The sequence below is a fragment of the Hoplias malabaricus genome, chromosome X2 (assembly GCF_029633855.1).
Source record: "Hoplias malabaricus isolate fHopMal1 chromosome X2, fHopMal1.hap1, whole genome shotgun sequence".
NCBI lineage: Eukaryota > Metazoa > Chordata > Actinopteri > Characiformes > Erythrinidae > Hoplias > Hoplias malabaricus.
Window position 1 is genome coordinate 14,593,127 of NC_089819.1, and position 20,132 is coordinate 14,613,258.

The window sequence follows — 20,132 nt, forward strand, 5'->3', positions numbered from 1 at the left end:
TATAAATGAATTGTGGTGTGCCTCTAGTGAGACCCATTATCTCTCATAGTAAAGCGGGATGGAGACAAAACTCACCTGAAATATGAATGAATTAATAAAAGCTCTGTATTTTCTCAAATATAGACTTTGCCAGATTGAATGTATTATTCAGATACTTGGTTAATAATAAAGGACCAAATGTAGTTTAGATTATTAAATGGGGAAATGTAAGTATTTCAGTGTCCATTAAACATATAATGAGATATTTTATGAATATGGTAATTCATATAAAGTATTTCAAAACAATTATGTTGTCTGTATGTAGTGTTATCCTGTATAAACTGCCATTGTGCTACATTGTGCTAAAAGGCAATCAGTAATTTTTACCACCAAAATGTAGGAAACAATATTTAAGTATTTAGTGATATATTTATTTTTTAAACATGAGACTCATGTGAGATGAAGAAAATGCTTTGTACTCTCTGAATCAACCAGATAATGCTACAGAGTGTGTATGTGGGAAGCCGTGTAATATAATGGATGAAGAATTGTAATGTCTGACAACTGAGAAAAATACTGATTGCTTGTACAATAGTAGCCAGGAGTTAATGGAATGCTTAGAATCTCATGTGTAGGGTATAATTATTGTAAATGTTTACTAATGAGAGAACTAGTAAACCATTACAAAGAACAAAATATGCTGACCTGAAATATATTTACAAACGAAGTTAATGGGCAGATGTTGATGCTAATGCATTCTGGCGTTAATAATTTCTAAAGTCTAAGCATTTTATATATATATATATATATATATATATATATATATATATATATATATATATATATATATATATATATATATATATATATATATAAACAGTAAAATGTTTCGTGTGGACAAAAGCACAGTACTGATGCAAATAGATTAAATAAAACATGGTTGAGTATTCTTTTACTTTACATCCCTCTGCTCCATTTTCTTTTATTTTTATTTATTTATTTATTTTTGTGCACTGTTTGTAGGTTGGATTCCTTTTCTTTCCATGGATATTGTGTTCCAATGTTGGTGTAGATTGCAGAAATATGTACATTATGGCAAATTTACAGTGTGTACAAACATCTCGTGCAGTGTTGAACTGATAATGAATATATAAAATGTAATAAAAATGACCTCTGTACAAACTCAGAAGCAATGGAGATGTCATTCATTAAAACTAATGGCGCCAAAGGACGTACATTACTGCTATATTGGTCTATTTTGCTTACTCTGTGAACAGCTGATCTGTAAGAAATTAGAGTTTAATTACTTTAAAAAAAAAAAGCGTAACGAAGACCACAGCATGAAATCCGAAGTTGCCTGCGACAGAAATGTAGCTGCTGCAGGAACGGGATTTTCAAGCAACCAGAAATATCACCCTGAGGTAAAAGGTCTAAACACACGACGTTAACAGCTAAATATGCTGAATATTGTCGAATTAAAATGGCGGAGCTGTTTGGCCAAAACTGACAAATTTACACATTTTATGTTTTCGTATTTTATTCATAAAACAACAGTGACATGTTATCTCTAGTATTTTGTAAATATCTCATGCTTTCAAGTTTGAAGGCGTTAACCACGAGTTTGTATTTGAGAAGCATTTGGAGAATTTGGCCAGTTTAACAGAGTATGCAGCCTGTTTACTAAAATGGAGATATTCCAAAATATAGAGTTATGAAAATGGGGACGCGCTCTGAACTTGTGACATGGTCTGCTAAGAGAAATCTAACTTAAAATAGAGAATCTTAGCCATTTTATTTTGAGTGCTTAGAGGTAATGTCTTCAGTGAAACATAAGGGGGCGCCACCAACTTAGACACCATTCTCGAGTCGCGTGGCAAGGTTTGGGCAAAAAGAAGTTCATGTCCTCTAGAAAGAACAAATTTCTGCAATTTGAATTTCATTTGTCGTTTTTGACATACAAGGGGAACAAACTAAGCTCTTTGCAAATTTTATGGCATAATTTGTATTTCATGTTTACCACCCCCAACCCCAACCCCAAAATAATTTCTTACTCTGCAGACAAATAGATAATTTGCGCAGAAATAAACATTTTGGTAAAGTTTGTTCCCTGTGTAAAATCTATAAACATCTAATTTTCACAGGGTATGCATAATTCTGCAGACAATGGTAGTATTTTTGAGCCATATTCTCTGTTTAGCCTTGAAATATTAATAATAATACAAATCCCCAAGAAATTGAGTTTATTAAAAAAAATGTGTGATTTGGTTTTTCTCTTGTATTTAACTGAAAAAAGTAGGAAACAAATTCCAATATGTTACTGACCAACTTAGTATTTTGATATAAACAGATTTAGAGTTTGATTCCTGTAACACTTGCTTCAGTTGACCTGTTTACTGCTTGATACATCACTTTTCACTTAAATTAGCTAATTAATTGTTTGAGAAATGAGGACAATAATTGGTACATTTTTGCTCTATCCAATAAGTTCATGGTTGCCATTGTCTGAATATTATGTTATTAAAATGGGGGTCAATATATTTTTGTCTTTATTGCATTTTACAAAATAATAATAATATAATTTGTTAATTAATACATTTGTATAAAGACACAGATACAAAATCATGTTGATTATTCATTTAATAACTTTAATTCATGTTTCCAAAGTGCCATGAGTCATAACTATATCAAGCAACAATAGCAAAAATATTGAACCAGTCTGTTATTTTGCAGTCAGTACTATGTTGCTTTGCTCATTAACATAAACTTATTGCTCCTAAAGCCAGATCAGTTTATAGTTTTGCTCCAGTGTCAGCTGCAGGTGGATGTGTCTTGGTTCTTCCCAAGGTTTCTTCCTCATGGTCCGAGGATGTTTTTCCTTGCCATTGTTGCCGTAGTATTGATCAAGAGGCTCAGACCAAGAATTCGGTAAAGCTGTTTTGCAACGACACCAATTCAAAACTGGGCTTTATAAATAAAATTGAAATACCATTTATATCCCACACATTTAGGTCAAACACTGCAGAGAAGCATGAGGTCACTTATTTAATACACTATATGTCCAAAACATTTGCTGACACCCCTCATAGTGAATTCACCTATATATGGGCTATCTTTTGTGTAGTCCTCTCTCTGTCATATATATACACATATACATATACATACACACACACACACCCTTATGGGTTAGAGTGGTGTTTGTGAACCAAAGCGAATCATGTTCTTGTGGATGAATATCATCAAATCTTCACATATATTCCACCGTGTAGACTAAATCCTTCTCTGTGCAGGTGTCCACAAATATTTGGCCACGTAGTGTAGATTACAATGGGTTACCACAGCAAAATCCAGTGTTGATACAATGTAAGAGTGATCTCAACATTGGACATTGTGCTGTACAGGATGAGACTGATCTACCCTATTAGTTAAGGTATATAAGGGTTCATTATGTAACTGTCACTGAAATCATGACATCATAACGGCATATTTACAAAAAACAAACAAAAAACGGTATTAGATTAATAAATTTGATATATACAGTTATATATTTCCATATTTACAGTAGTGCTCTGCACGTTATATAGGGCTATTTCATTGGGGATATGACATGCATTTATCCAAACAAAAATAAAAGCATATATGATTGAATACTACATTTGATACATTACTTTCTCAAAAATACTGATATATATTTCTGTATAAAGATCCCAATAACTCGATCATCCTCTCATCTCACCACAGGGCACTCCAAAAATAGATCCATCATTGCTTCATTGCTTTGAGCATCACCTCTTTGATTCCGTAAGCCTTTGAGGCTAACCAGAAACTAGTCATTGTTACAGATAAGAAGCAAAAGACAGAGGAAAGGCGAGAGGAATAGCAAGAGAAATGAGAAAGTCTTACACCACAAACTGGCCCACATTATAATCCTGTTCTCCACATAATCTCATTCTGTCTGGGGATAACAAGTCCATGGCTTCTTCTACACTTTAAAAATAATATCTTGCCAAGTAAAAATCATCTCAAATTATCTTAAAATTTCTCTTACTCCGCTGACAGTTTTACTTATTCCAAGAAATTATGCTCCATACATGCATTAGATCCCAGTTTACTTGATAAAATCACTAAAATCACAGAAAACTCCTTGAAATAGCTTCAGTGATTTCAATCTTCTTAAAGCAATCACATAATTAGGAATATTAGATATTTTGATTAGATTTCTCTTGCCAAGATTATTTTTACAGTGTCATTTCTCTATCTCTGGCTCCACTCTCCATAATCTCTTTATCATTCAAAATAACTGTCTTTAAAAATCTCAGATCTGGCGCTAGCATCTCAGCAAAATGTAAACAATTTAAGAATAAACATTTTCAGAACATCACAGTATATTTTTTTACTTTGTTACCACTTTAACAAGATGTCTGCTTACACTATTTTCCTTGTGGATAGAACAGTTCTGTGTAAGTAACTCTTCCATTTCAAGTCAAAACAGCTGATAAGGCATTTTAAGTTATTCATTTCTCAGTCTCAGAAATATGTGGAAAACCAATCATTTGCTAAACATTTGTGAAAAGCCTTGACAATCAAATATATTTTTAAACTACAGCAGTTATTTTTGTCCCTTCCATTCTAATCAAATGTCGTGCTTTCAAATTTTTATAGAAATCGTTTATTTAAACCCCTTAAGTTCAGTCTTAAGGCCTATTCACACTAAATCAGATTTTCCATCCATTCATTCATTATCTGTAAGCGCCTATCCAATTCAGGGTCACGGTGGGTCCAGAGCCTACCTGGAATCATTGGGTGCAAGGCGGGAATACACCCTGGAGGGGGCGCCAGTCCTTCACAGGGCAACACAGACTCACACAGTCACACATTCACTCACACACTCACACCTACGGACACTTTGGAGTCGCCAATCCACCTACTAACGTGTGTTTTTGGACTGTGGGAGGAAACCAGAGTACCCGGAGGAAACCCACGTGGACACGGGGAGAACACACCAACCTCTCACAGACAGTCACCCAGAGCGGGAATCGAACCCACAACCTCCAGGTTCCTGGAGCTGTGTGACTGTGACACTACCTGCTGCACCACTGTGCCGCCCTTGAAAAGGAACACATTATATATAAAAATATATATATATATATTATGGGTGTCTTTCACACAGAGTCTGAACCTGACAGACTGTGACACTGGGTCTATTTTTCAATTAGAACCAGATCTATTTTCTGCAAACAAATGAGCATTAAGTGGCATAGCAGTTTGTCTTGTTCGTAGCAGAACACAAACGCTTATAGAACAAGCAACATACAAATGCAGAGGTTAAAGGAAATATAATCCTTTTCAGTGAGAGGAGCAACACTCAGAAGCAGAGCCTCAATCTCTTCCAGTGACCTACAGAAATACTTTTAGTACAGTTCCTTATACGGCTATAGATCCTCAACGAGGTGCTGAACTCCCTGCGTTGTGTTTTCTGTACACAGTCCTGGGAGTGCGTCATTATGTCGCAGTGCTTAAAATAAAATAATAAATTCATCATCGCTCCTACTCAAGGAATCCATTGCTTCTTTCTCTTCCAGTGTCTTCACGCAATTTCAGAGCGTTTAGATAAAATGCACCAGACTTCAGTGTGAAAAGGCTCTTAAAATTTGTTTGCATTTCCTACCTCTGTTGTGTATTCTGCTTCCCCTTTAGCAAACCTTTAGCCAATTTAGATTCATGGGAGAAAAAATATTGCTTGGCGGCTGGAGGTGTCTGCAGTGTTATGTACCTTTAATAAGAAATGAATGTCAGTAACTTCTTTTGTTGCGAGGGCACAGTTATAATTTTGGTTTTAAAAAGATAAGGATTTTAAGAGTGGAGACAGAGAGAACCGAGAGAACTGATATTACAGGGTCCTGGAGGACCTTGCTGAATATTCTCCAAAATATAGATATATTTTTTACCCTGAAAAATGAATAACTTGTACTGGGTGGATGTTTTGACAGGGAACAGAAGACATGAATGGGTAATTTCGGAGTCTGTTGTAGGAAAACCTCTTACTGCGTATGAGATGGAAAGCCTTTTTGATGTGTACCAAATGATGAAATTATGTTTCGATCTAATTTTTGACCATTTCTATTTCACTTATTATAAAGGGCAGCTAGCTTTAAAAAAAACAATAGAAGGACATTGTGGAATATGAAGCGCTCCATATCCAGTATTAATACCTGATTATAAATGCTAGAAGAGTTACATGAAATAACAGCACACCACCCACACATCTAACAGTCCTTCTTAGGCCTAGCTTTTTTGCTTTTTGCTTTTTTTGGACGACTTAGACTTGTAGCTGTGGTCCAAAGTGCTGTAAGCTCTCTAGCAGCTTTTAAAGATGTGGAAGAGAGTGAAATGAAGGGTGATCCCCCAGCCACTGGTGGTGATCATACTCAGGCAAAGGGGATTTTAAACACTATCCATTTTTTGTCCCTCAGATTTTCGCTGCTCTGCAGTGGGATGTCCTTGAGCACGAGGCGGAGAGGAGTCATGAGCGCCCTCAGTTTGCAGCTGTGTGAGCTGTGCCGTGAGACAGAGTTTAATAGCTAGCATAAAACCCTGCTTGTCCCATTGCATTACCCTGCCCCATAAACACTCCTGATTGCCCGGTGGGACATGCGTCAGCTTCTAGAGAGAAAGTATTGCAGAATGAAGGCCAGCTGATCAACACGGGACGTCCGCTATCATTTCTCTGAGCCTAAAACATCAGTCTAACGAGCTGTTCCGACAGGGGGAGGGTGGGACGCTCTGGTAAATTGATGGAAAGTTTTGATCTAAACCAGCTGTGATTGTAGCAGAGGATGACTGTGCTCCATACCTTCATTTCAGTTCAGTAAAGTGCAGTGTCTCTTCAGCTTAAAGACCTTAGAGGACAAGTTCCTCTTATATTTTGGAGACCTGGGCCTGAGTTGTTGTCTACAGAGAAAACGAATGACGTTCTCCGAAGCTGCCCCTCTAGCCCTCTATGCTTTTTGTCCTATGGACATCCCCACCACAAGAATTTTCAGAAAATTGACTTCATGTTTTGCAAAGAGAAAAACGACCAAAGCTCAGATCTCCGTATTTGGGCTTGTTATTAACTACTAAATGTTTCATGACCTCAGAGTTCTGTTGTCTCTGTGTGCAGCTCATTTGTGGTGTTCTATAGGGCCGTGTTGAAATCTGTGATCAGGAAGTCGATATGGTCCTTCTCTTTGGTCTTGAAGGCTTCAGCGATGAGGCGTGCAGCGTCTCGATGTTCCATGCCTTTGAGGGACACGCCGTTCACTTCCAGAATCACCTGTCCCACCCGCAACTGCCCACAGAGATACGCTGAGCCACCCTTCTGAGAGAGAGAGAGAGAGAGAGAGAGAGAGAGAGAGAGAAGCACAGATAAACACCAGGAAAAGTCAGAGATTTGAAGAATAGGTAAGAACCCAAGGAACGGACAGCCTGAACTATTTATCAAAAGCCTGCTCAAGAGGAGAGAAGGGGAAAGGGGAAGAAAAATGAACACTATCTGTCCCCGATGTGGCACTTTGTATTGAAAAGCCATTAGCTAGCCTTCTGTCAAGGTAGATAAACAGCACCAATGTGCGTGTGTGTGTGTGTGTGTGTGTGTGTGTGTGTGTGTGTGTGTGTGATCGAGAGAGAGAAAGTGCTTTGAGCTGAAAAGTTGGAAATGGGCCAGTCCTGACAGATCCATGACTGCACCTCTGTCCTCTCATCAGCACCCATTAGCACTGAGATCAGTTCCTCCACAGCTAAACAACCACAGTCTCCAGCTCCCAGTCCGCTGGCTCGTATTGATAAAATTATACGTCACAACATTTTTCAAATAATCCATCCGTCACAGCTTGATTCGATAGTTCTGTTCTGTTCTGCTTCTGTTTGAGTTGTGCCTAAGGGAACCTGGGAAAGTTTTGTAAAGGTGTGGATCCTGAACCTAGACAGCTGCCCATTCTTATTCAAAAAAACGAAATGTTCTCTCATATTCTGCTCCCCCCTTGGCCTTGAAGGCTATACCGATTAATTTAAATGGCAGGGTAAGTTGTTGCTTGTTGATCTTCGAACCCTCAGCTTTGCTAAAGGGACAGAGTCTCTGGAACAGTAAACATGTGGCTGTGTAATGTCCTCAAATATCATATTCCCAAAAGTAGAAGGTGTGCTAGCATTTTGATAGCCTGTGCTAGCATTTCTCCTGCGGTGTTGCTATCAGTGTGTGAAGAGTGGGAGAAGAGGGTTGCATTGACAATCCAACACAATTAGCAGCACTTTAAACACATTTTATTAGTGGTCAGAAACTTGTAATTACTCATGAAAGAATAAAGTTACGTTAAAATCAAGCACACCATTGCTTTTCTTGTGCAATTCCCAATAAGTTTGATGTGTCACATGACCCTCTTCCCATTGAAAAAACAAAAGTTGGATTCAAAATGGCCGACTTCAAAATGGCCACCATGGTCATCACCCGTCTTAATATCACCAACCATTCCCATTTTATTAAGGTGTATCCATATAAATGGCCCACCCTGCATATTAAAACACAAACATATGCTGAAGAGTTATGGAATGTGTTCCATTTTTAAACATATTTTTCTGAGTTCAAATAAATATGGTTAGTGCAATGGAAATACTTACAGTTAGTTTTAATTGTTTTTGTTATTAGTGTAGTTCAGGAGTACATGGTGGTGCAACAGCTCTAGGGGTCTGAGGTTTTGGTTCAAACCCCACCTCTGGTCACTGTCAGTGAGGGGTTTGTTGTGTTCTTGTGTCTGTGTGGGTTTCCTCCAGGTGCTTCAGTTTCCTCCCATAGTCCAAAAAACTAATGTTGGTAGGTGGTTTGACTGTGCAAAAGTGTCCATATGTGTGAGTGTCTTGGTAGGATCTGCACCCACCAAAACCCTGAACATGATGAAGCAGTTACAGAAAATGAATAACTGAATGAATGGTATATTTCATAATAGAGTAAAGATAACACCAAGCAGCTTGACAGAAATCTAAGTTCAAGTCATTAATGAACCAGACAAGTTTGGCACTAGCAAGAAAACCCTCGTTAGCACAGAAAAGCTTAATGTCAATGTTGAAGATTGTGAAGAAGTACTGTTCTCACAGCAAAGCAAATTCATTTACAGTTTGGATTATAATTACAAACATCACTTTTGAGTTAATTAAATACAAACAGGTTTAAATCCTGAGATCAGATTAAGCTTTGTTTATTCAAAGAAATGATAAGAAATAAAGAGTAAGTGCAACAAAAGGCTTTGTCTAGATCTTTGGAAAATGTTTATTTTGGACAAGCGAAGGAGGAACAGGGACAGTGCTAAATTAGAATTTAAGAGAAAGCACATTCCCTCACTGAAAGACAAGGAAACTAACACAGCAAGGTCTTAAGGGCATGCTTAGATCAGAGGCAAGGACACACCAGAATGTTGAAGATCTGAGTTTTCATGTAGTGGAGAAGTTCTAAACCAAGGTTCAGTGCTGAGCTAAGTCTTAGAAGCTTGGAAAGTGAGAACCAGAGCTTTGTATCTTGTCCTTGCTGCCACTGAGAGCTGGTGGGTGAACTCCACATAGTCATATGGGAAAACTTTTGAAGTGTATGGACCAGACAAGACAGCATTCTGAAAGCCCTGAAATGGCGAAACTGCATGAGAAGGAAAACCTACAAAAGTGACAAGCAATTGTTTGGAAATGACTGAAGAAAGCAGCTTTAATTCTTAAGATTCATCTGTTAAACTTATTTGATCTGAAATCAGACTGGTTTTCAAGACCTCCTTCCAGGTTTCTGGTACTGCATGAATAATACACAATGTGAATGTGATAGAGAGGTTCAGTGTGGCATAGTTTAGTGCAGGTAAAACTGGTCAGAAATCATGGGGTTTGGGTGAAAAGTCTGTATCCGATGTTGAGACAGGACAGCCACAAGTCTTCTGTTAGATCTGAAAGGTGGATGGGGACCATCAGCAGATTGGTAAGAAAATGATCACCAATCCAGTGCAGTCAGGGAGGGTGGGTAGAGTAGCCGAAAATTGTACTCAAGTAAGAGTATTGTTACTTTAGAATAACATGACTCAAGATTAAGAGTAAAAAGTACTAAGTGAAAAAAATACTCAGGTACTGAGTAATTGCTAAGTAACCTCTTTGATTAATAATCAGGATGTCAAATAACACACCTGAATGCACAAAAATATAAAACAGGAATGAACAAATTCAGAGCCGGAGAATATCTCTTAAACAAAATATATAATGACTTGACAAAAAAACAAAATAACTTAATGACAAAACAACTGGCTCAATATGTAGAGAATATAAATGATAAGAACAAGAACGTAAACTATAAACTGTGTGTAGTTCTGTGTATTCACATGTTCATTAACAAAACAATGGACTCAGTAGAAAGAGATTACAAAGAATAACAACTAGAAAAACAAGGCAGTCCACACATAAACTATAAACTGTGTGTGTGTTTTTGCATGTTCACTCCATGAAGTGACTATTCATCTTTAACAGCAGCTGTCTCTCAAGTTTTCATGTGATGGCTTGGCTCTGACTGATTGGTGAAACAGAGTCAAACGTCACTAGTGTCTATATTTGATTTGTGAGACACAGTCATGTGACAGATCCTCTGCTGAATGTCTTGACAAAGCAAAACAAAACAAAACAAAGAGACTGTGCTTTGGACAGATCGATAAAAATAAGTAGTAAGTAGTGAGCAGAATGTAGCTCAATGTAACACAGTAAAAGTACTGCTTCATCTTCACAAATATAATCAAGTGAAAGTAAAAATGTATGCTGCATTAAAACTACTGTTATAATTACAATTTAACCAAAAAGTGTAACAGTAGGGTGACCAGACGTCCTCTTTTACCCGGACATGTCCTCTTTTTTAGACTTAAAAAAATGTCCGGGCGGAATTTCACAAATGTCCGGGATTTTGTTTTTCTAGAACTTTCATAGAATTTCGAGAAGCGTTTCGTTCACAAACTAGTCCCGCCCTCCCCTACTCCGATTGGTTCACTTGAGTGAGAAGGGGGCGTGGTGAAGTAGCCTAAAATCTTCTGATTGGACGGTCTGACTGTAGAGCTACCCTTATTGGTCGATAACCTTCTCTGTAAACATTTAATTGGTCAGTCTGCACGTCAGTAGTCCTTGTTTACGTCAGGCAAAGCTCATGTACCCACCCTCATCTGGAGCAGCTATGCTGAAACGGAAATGTAAGTTCTCGGATGAATTAAAAAAGAAATTCCCATGTTTTCCCATGTGTAGTAACAGAGTAAATGTACTGGATTACTACCCACCTCTGCAAAAGAGAAAGGCGAGGACTGGTAGCTGGGCTACATTCTCTACATAAATAGTGCAAAGAAATTTGAAAAGAAATGATATTGAGTAGAGCTTTAAGTCAAAGGTAGAAGGAATCAGATCGCTTGTAATCACTGAGGTCAGAGACTGGTCTGTATGATATGTGAGACAGAAATGAAACCCAGACATCCTCAATGAATGATAAGAAGATTACATTTTGTAAGATTTCTGTGTGGGATACATTCACATTAGCTGGAGGACCAAAAGACTTGTAGGTGTTACTGAGCGTCTGCATCAGTTATCAGCATGAAGAGCAGATGCTTGATAAGGGCCACCCTTTCAAAACCAATCAACAGCAATAAGCAGCAGTGGAGCTTCTACTCTGATCAAGAACTTCTGAACCTTGCCACGTTGATCTCTACTCGTCAGGTGACAAATCTGCAGCGTTCTAGAGAGTGGCACGGCATCCATTTTTGCAATTTCTAGAAGAACCAACACAAAATAATGATTACTGCCCCTGGTTCCAGAGAAAGAAACAACAAAGGTGGCAGAAGCCTACAGCTGAGCTATCTGTCACCCCCAAGGACAAAGCTGTACTGCAAATATGAGCTTCCCTGTGTTCCTCTCAAATGTGGGACATTCTGCTTAGAGCTTGATGTTAACAGAACTAGGTTTAATAATAATCCTTGTTTTTACTCCAGTAACATCTTCTCTTTATTTACTCCATTTACATGGAAGATTTCAAAGTCCCAAAAACCAACAACCAGCCACTCTGGCTCCTCTAAAGTGACCGTTTAATGCACCTGGACAGATCATTCTAATCTATATAATTCTCTTCAGGGCAATCGTCTTCACAGTGTGTCTTCAGGTGAACAGGTGTCTGTGGAGGCTCGAGTGAAATGATGTTACCATAGTAGTATTGAAAAATGTCTAATGAAAAATCAACAGTAATTTTCAGTGGTCTCTCTCTAGGTGTGTAGATTGGATTGGACAGAGCCAAACGCAACAGCTAAGTACAAATTTCCCACAAAAAAGAGAAATACAAGAAATACAAGCCAAATAACTCTCACTGCAAGGACAAGAATGAAGGTTTCACATTCATTTGCTACCCATTATTTTATAGCCTTGTTTCTGAATGTGTTTGTCACTACCCAAAGCCTGATATCAAGACAGCCCCTCAATTAATTATTTACACTCTCAGAGCTCAGTGAGAACCAGAGTGAGCAGAGTGACCCTTACTTCCAAAATGTGTTATGATGGGACAGTATAGCTGAACCAGTCTGAACATTCCCATTATTGTTGCATTAAACATTAAATATTTAGGTCTGTTATAGCAAGATATTCCCCATCGCTGAAAATCACATCGCTGATGAGAACAGACACTTTCCCAGAGAAAAATAAAAATAGTAATGGTTTTAAATAATGTGTGCTGTTGATTTAACAAATTCATGCAATCAAGGAGAATATGAATAAAACATTGTTCTTTAAACTCACTCACACTCCTACTCTAAAGAAAAAATAATTATCTTATATTTCTTATATGTTTTATATTATTATTTTTACTGTGATTATATATAAATTTATACAGGCACCACACCTACTGAGAAGGCATTAGTTTACATATATAGAATTATCTTAGGTGCCTAAGACTTCTGCACAATACTGTGTGTGTGTGTGTGTCTATATATATATATATATATATATATATATATATATTTTTTTTTTTTTTTTTCCCTCAAGAGGTTTAAGAAGGAAATCTATAGGAATAAATTTGTACTCAATGTTTAGTCTTACAAGTTGGTTGCATTTTCTTCTTCTAAGAGTCCTAGTAATCCCAAAATCTTTTTTATCTGTATTTTTTCACTATGCTTACAATTTCCTCCACTATGTTATATTAGAACCTAACACATTTTTTTTCTCTGATTTTCCTTTAAATTGTCTCCAGCCTGATCTGGATTATCTAACATTACCGTCCTAGAAACATTTCCTGAAAAATGAATGGTTTGTTCTCGAAGGCTGCTTTGACTAGAAATGAAAGTAATAAAGGTCTAATGCAGAGTGCTGTAGTTTCTACCAAATAAAGCATTTTTCTCAGCACAAGATTCCAAACATAGGCACACATTAAAGTCCATGTTCCCATGCCATTCACTAGGGTTAATTCTGACATGAGGCGGATAAGTGGGAGAGAAGGAGTCTTTATCAAGCCGCAGTATGGCTCAGTGCTGCGCTCTAATCAGTAAAACGCCATCTTGAGAGCTTCTAATTGGGTTGTGCAGTCAACTCTGCACTGATGAAACTCACAGTAATCAGCGAGTGGGTCATTGTGATGGAAATCTTTCTTTTTTTACTGCCGACAGCTCAAAGATGTTGGCATATCAGAAAAAGTGTGAAAGCATGGTCATAAATAAAGCTACTTGACTTTTGTTCAACGACACAGAAAGAACTTTCAAATGGTCATTTTGGAAGAGAAGGTACAATTTGAAAATAGATTTGTTTTTTTTAAATAATGTTTAGTTTGTTTTTTATAGGCCAACATAAACATCTCTAAAGCCTGATTGAAACAGCTGAATCAAAAGCTCATTTCACCAATGGTGAACCCATACCCAGACAGGGTTGAACAGCATAATGAAACACTGTTGGATTGCTTCATGGGTTCAGTGAAAAAAGAAAGCTAATAAAACATAGCACAAATATAATACAAAAAATACAAGATTGTAGGTGCATGGACACCAGATGCAGCATGTCTGCGTGACCAGAACTCCTTGTAGCCGAGGTAGAATAAAAATGCAAACTATAGCTAAGCAGTAAACAACAAACCTTGAGCGTTTACAACAATTTACAGTAATGTAGGTGTAAATATGTTGTGTAAAGTGTTATATATGGTGTATAAAGTGTTATAACAGTAAACATAAAACTTGTATAGAATGTGTTATGATAATTGGTTTGGTGGAATTAGCCTTTATAGATGTTTGTGTAGGACTATGTCAGCCTAATGTAGATGTCATGGATCATTATGAACCAATACATACAGTAAAGCTACATCATATGTTATCCATAGCAAATTCATATTGGTTTGTTCATGAGGAAATGTTCACAAATTGTACAAAACACAATTTAAATAAATAAATAAAACATGAATTAAAAAAAATATTTTTAAGGCAAATATTTGTTGAGAACTCATTAAAACAAATTCACAGTTTTGCACCTGCATTCTCCAGACGTACAAATAGGACTAGCTGCTGTAGACCATATGCTTATGCAAAAACCAGACACATTTCAGTGCAAAGCTGCTTTGCACTAAAGCAAAAGCCTCTCTTTGTATACAAGGAATACAAAGGAGAAAAAACATGCCTGTGCTCTCACACGCTTACCTTATCTGCATATGCAAGACCTCAATCCACAATATGCAAATGCACTTTTTTTACCATGGCCAAGACTGGTCAAAAGGTCTGGCACCAGGGGAAATAAATTAAATTGAACTCTTAGCCAATCATAACACAGAAAAACACCCTTAAATAAACATCCCAACCCTGCTTTACAGCCCTGTCAAAATACTATTAGCTACAAAGGTCGTAGAGGTATAGTTAATATTCAAGTAGTTAAAAGCCTATAAGAGAAATGAGTTGTAGGCTATTAGTTATATGACTAATTGAGTAATGGGCAGTTATATGAGCAATAACGCCGTTCCACTGACCTGGCAGCTTAAGCGGCCATGAGGAAAATGATTTTTATTAGAGAATCCTTAATGTCTCCTGTTTCCATTACATTTGGGCCTGGCCATCTGATGGTTAGTTAAACAGATGCACTTGCCTCATTAGCTGTGCCTCAGTACTTAAAACAGCTCCACTTTTATACGGAAACTTACTGCTTTCATACAGGCTTTTTTCCAGTTTTGACTAGCAGACTCTGAAGAGAAACTCCCCCCACCAAACAAACTTTGTGACACACGTTTTATATTTTGTAGCAGTTTTACACCTTCAGTAAACAGCTGTCACAGTCTGAACAGCTAACCATATCAAGCACTTACTAAAGGCAAATTAAAGATTAAAAATTAAAACCCACCCATTTTAAATACAGAGCATATTAGTTGATTACACTGGCTCATTATTCATTCATTATCTGTAAGCGCTTATCCAGTTCATGGGTCGTGGTGGGTCCAGAGCCTACCTGGAATCATTGGGCGCAAGGCGGGAATACACCCTGGAGGGGGCGCCAGTCTTTCACAGGGCAACACACACACACACACTTTTGAGTTGCCAATCCACCTACCAACATGTGTTTTTGGACTGTGGGAGGAAACCAGAGCACCCGGAGGAAACCCATGCCACTCACTTGTATGGTGACAATGCGTGGCAGAGGCTGTCTGGTGTTGGCACCACCTTCCACTGCAATGCCCAAAGTATTGGCAGTCTTGGACACCCGTACCAAGGTAGGCTCGGGTAGCCCTGTCTAGAGAGAGAGAAAAAGAGAGAGACAGAGATGTATTGAACAGGAACAGGGGATTAAATACCCTCCAGACTCCTTCTTTCACCCACTTTGGCTTTGATCTTAAGTTTGATCCAGAGAGACCTGAGATGATCCTAGTTTGACTGCAGTGCTAATGCAATGCACTTTCTTTAATTAAGAGCAAGTGTGGCAGAATGAGGAAGTTGAGAGTGGGAACAAGGCTTTAGGAGACACCCCCTGCCTTCAGATTGTCTGAAACTCTTCCTCCCCAAAGACAATTTACAATCTACAAAGAAAAATAGTTCCATTAGAAAAAGAACTGAATAAATTCGTTATACCGTCCCTGTTGTTTTAAAAGGTTTTATAATATTTCTGTAAAATATGCAGAAAAATATGCATTCATTTTTGAAGGAGCAATAATTTACATTCAAAAAAGTCACTGTTGTACTTTTTTTAATGCTTTATGGTCCCTGAATGAATTATTTTATATTTATATTATTCGCCATAGAGAGGGTCCTTTACATGTGGGCGACCATGTTTGAAAAACTGTTGATACAGAATTTCTTACCCCTCCAGCCCTGGATATGTCAGAAATTCTCTATTAACCCTTCTTTAAACATGGCTGCCCACATGTAGGGGACCCATTCTATAGAGAATAATGTGTATGTTTATGGTGGATCACTAACAAATTGGAGTGGTGTTTGTAATCATCCAAGATTTGTACCTGACCTCACTAAAGTTCTTGTGAATAACTGCAGTCCAGTCCTCGCAGAAATGTTCCAACATCTAGTGTTAAATCTCTGACTGTAGCAAAGGTGTACACACAACTTAATATTTTTATTATTATCATCAGCATTATCATTATTTTTATTAATGGTTACCTCCCCACCTGTTGACTAGAATTCTGCGTGTTTCGCTCAGCTCCCCGGGTGTCTCCTGGGGCCTGCTGAGGGGAAGGTTTTCCAGGCCGCGGACTACTGTCCTTACTTAATCCCCCAGCTTCTGCAATGTCCACGCCGCTGTCCTCACTCAGGGTTTGTCCACTGTCAGACAGCTGAGAGAGAGTGGTGCCTGAAAACACACACACACACACACTATAAATATATGCAGAAGCTCTCACCTTGTTCACAATATGCTTTCAGGTACAGAGATGAAGGAACACAGATAATACACTGCTGTATGTTTAGCGCTTATGAACTTGAATAAATCCCCCTGAGGCTTTAGAGACATGAAAGCACAACCTTACTATAGTCTCCCACACACATTTGAATATAGACACAAATCCATAAACGCACATCTACAAATATGTTTTTACAGACACACACACATTTTGCACTTATGAAAGTTAAGCTGCATCCTGTTCGTAACACTTTGAACCTGGTGAGACAGAATGTTTGTGGCATGCTGATGGGACAAGGAGTGTTGATAAGGATGACACTGTGGACAGTTACAGCGCTGCAGCCTTGAATTCTCTGAGGATTCAAGTTTGAACTAATCAGTCTGATCTTGACATTATGCCTTAGACTGCTTGTTGAATACGTTACAGCCTCTGTTTATTGTTTAAAATATATCAAGCTGCTTCTACTGTCAATTAGAATATAGGTCATTTAAATATTTTACATTTAAAGGCAACAGAAGAAGCTTGATTTAACAATTTAAACAATAAACAGAGGTTGGAAAATTGCATATCACTGTTAGTGAGCCTGGATGGAGCAGTGGATTGTATTAGGAACGACATCTGGCATTAAATAATTGTCAAGTCTGTAATGTGAATCACAGCGATCCACTGTGATGACCCCTAGTGAGACTAGCTGTAAGTCTAAAGGAATTAAGAGTGTACTCACAGTAGGCAATCCATACATTGCCTGTGCAGGTTTGACCCGCAAGAGTCTGGTCTGTTTGACTAGTGTGAGTGCAGTGTGCCTGGGCTCACCTCCTCAAGTGGTTTAGTTGGACTCAGGCATGGTACATCCCCAGGCACAGAATGAGTGTGTGATGTAAGTGCTCTGATACTCACTGTAAACACACACATTTACTTCTGAGCAGCACAGTTTTCAGAAAGTGTTTGCTGAGATATTTGGTAAAATTCACAATGATTTGGCTCTGCATTATGATTAATGGAAAATCCTGCGCTGCGTAATCAACATATGTACAAGGAATGTGAGAGTGCTGAGAGACACTGCTGATGAATACAACTCCAAAAAGTAAAAAAAATTGCCTAAAAAAATTAATAAAAATTGCACCCGGTGTTGACACATTGTGATGCTTTCTATTTGTAAACATGTTGCACTACATAAATAATAAAAAACTGTGGATGTGCAGAGAAATATAAATGCCATATTGCAGCTTGTTCTCCCTACAGCATCTGTCAAATTCTATCCACTGAGAAAATCAACAAAAACATTGTTTCATGGTGCACACATTTTGCACTGCAATGTGGGGTTATTCTCACCTCGAGGTGGGGGCTGTGACCTCTCCTCAACTGAGTCGTGCTCGGGGTTGAGTCTGTGGATTTGAGCAGTGTTGGGGCTGAGGGTCTCTGGTTTCTCAGGGCTGCAGGGGGGCGGGGCAGGCATCAGCAGTGAGGGCGAGAGGGATGGAGACGAACGAGGGGACAAGCTGGGGGTTGGCGTCCCGGCTCGAGAATGGCTGGGCGACTCCGAGTGGGGGGAATGCACGGCCGCCTGCCGGCTCATCAGGAACTGGACTAGGTCTTTGGCTGGTGGTCCGACGATGGGGGCAACAGAGGGGCCAACGTTGCGATGGGCGGAGCATGGAGACGAGTGGTGGAGGGAGCAGGGTGGAGGGGAGGAGTGGATGGAGCAGGGTGAGGTGGTGTGGTGGATGGTGCAGGGGGAAGTGTGGGCCGAGCACGGCGAGTGTGCATGGTGCTGAGCGTGGTTGTCTTGGTGCATCCTGCAGGGGGTGGAGAAGAGCAGGTTGGTGTGGGACAGTTTGGACGAGGGGCGTTTGATCTGGCCTTTCGGACTCCCATGTCTGACAGATCCAGGGACAGAGGGAGGGGGAGGGGGTCTGAAATTAGGGGGTGATTCTGAGGAAGTCTGCACCTCGTCCTGAAACAAGACACAAGAACACAGGACAACCCCATATTATCTCAGGATAATTTTAGAAGGATTAATTTATCCTGCCTGCAGCATTCCTTAACACTTCTCAATGCATCGCTGCCACTGTTTGCGCAAACACTTCCGTTTACAGGATTGGAATTGCCAGTAAAATTAGAGAAGAACATCCCTGTAAAATACCTCAAGTACTATTTGTTAACCTGGGAATATGAAATTTTTATAGCCAACTACATTGGTACTTTTACTGAAGTTTAAAGAAACACTATAGAGTGTAATAAACTTTTACAGCACTGTCTTAAAATCAAGGGGGAGGGAGAGGAATGGGGTAGTTTCCAGCCTGCCTCCAAAAGTTACATAGTGCAGTTTCTGCACTGGAAAAGGACCACACCCAGACTTCTCCACTTCACCATTGCACATCATATACAACCACTGCTCTCCCTCAACTTCTTGTGATGAAATTCGCACAACACAACCCCTACTGCTCCTTTTCCATTAATGACATTTTTCTGGCAAAGGTGGGGTATGGTTTCAGTCTTCACTAGAAGAAGCTGCCCAGAATTCCAACCCAAGTCCCTCTGATTTCTGATTTCCCTGCTTATAGACTTGGTCCATACTTTGCAGAATAAACATTAATTCATTATCTGTAAGCGCTTATCCAGTTCAGGGTAACGATGCATCCAGATCCTGTAGTCATTGGGCGCAAGGCGGGAATACACCCTGGAGGGGGCGCCAGTCCTTCACAGGGCAACACAGACACACACACACTCACACACTCTCACACTTACTTTTGAGTCACCAATCCACCTACCAACGTGTGTTTTTGGACTGTGGCAGGAAACCGGAGCACCCAGAGGAAACCCACGCAGACACGGGGAGAACACACCAAACTCTTCACAGACAGTCACCCGGAGTGGGACTCGAACCCACAACCTCCAGGTCCCTGGAGCTGTGTGACTGCGACACTACCTGCTGCACCACCGTGTGGCCCAGAATAAATATTATTAACTGCTAAATACCAAATGGTATCTACAAGTAATAAGCAGGATTTTTTTAATGTTTGCTCCTCAGGCCACTAGCACTCCTCTGCCGATCTGTAACATTTACTGTTTGTTTATTCTGTACTGTCAAATAAAAGTATGTTTTAACTTAATCAAATTCCTGGACAGGGCGGCACGGTGGCGCAGCAGGTAGTGTCACAGTCACACAGCTCCAGGGGGTTCAAGTCCTGCTCCGAGTGACTGTCTGTGAGGAGTTTGGTGTGTTCTCTCTGTGTCTGCGTGGGTTTCCTCCTGGTGCTCCTGTTTCCTCCCA

At 39.1% G+C, this 20,132-nt stretch overlaps 1 protein-coding gene across 1 annotated transcript in view; it reads right to left on the bottom strand.

Annotated features, from left to right (window-relative positions):
* Positions 1 to 7,032: 7,032 nt before the first annotated feature.
* Positions 7,033 to 20,132, bottom strand: part of LOC136677522 (whirlin-like) — an 87,651-nt gene continuing 74,551 nt past the window's right edge. The window contains exons 9-12 of the mRNA XM_066655092.1: positions 18,191 to 18,812; positions 16,628 to 16,809; positions 15,625 to 15,741; positions 7,033 to 7,336 (exon numbers count right to left, since the gene is read on the bottom strand). Coding sequence (XP_066511189.1) covers positions 7,154 to 7,336; positions 15,625 to 15,741; positions 16,628 to 16,809; positions 18,191 to 18,812 — 1,104 coding nt within the window. The 3' untranslated portion in view covers positions 7,033 to 7,153. The remainder of the gene's footprint in view (positions 7,337 to 15,624; positions 15,742 to 16,627; positions 16,810 to 18,190; positions 18,813 to 20,132) is intronic.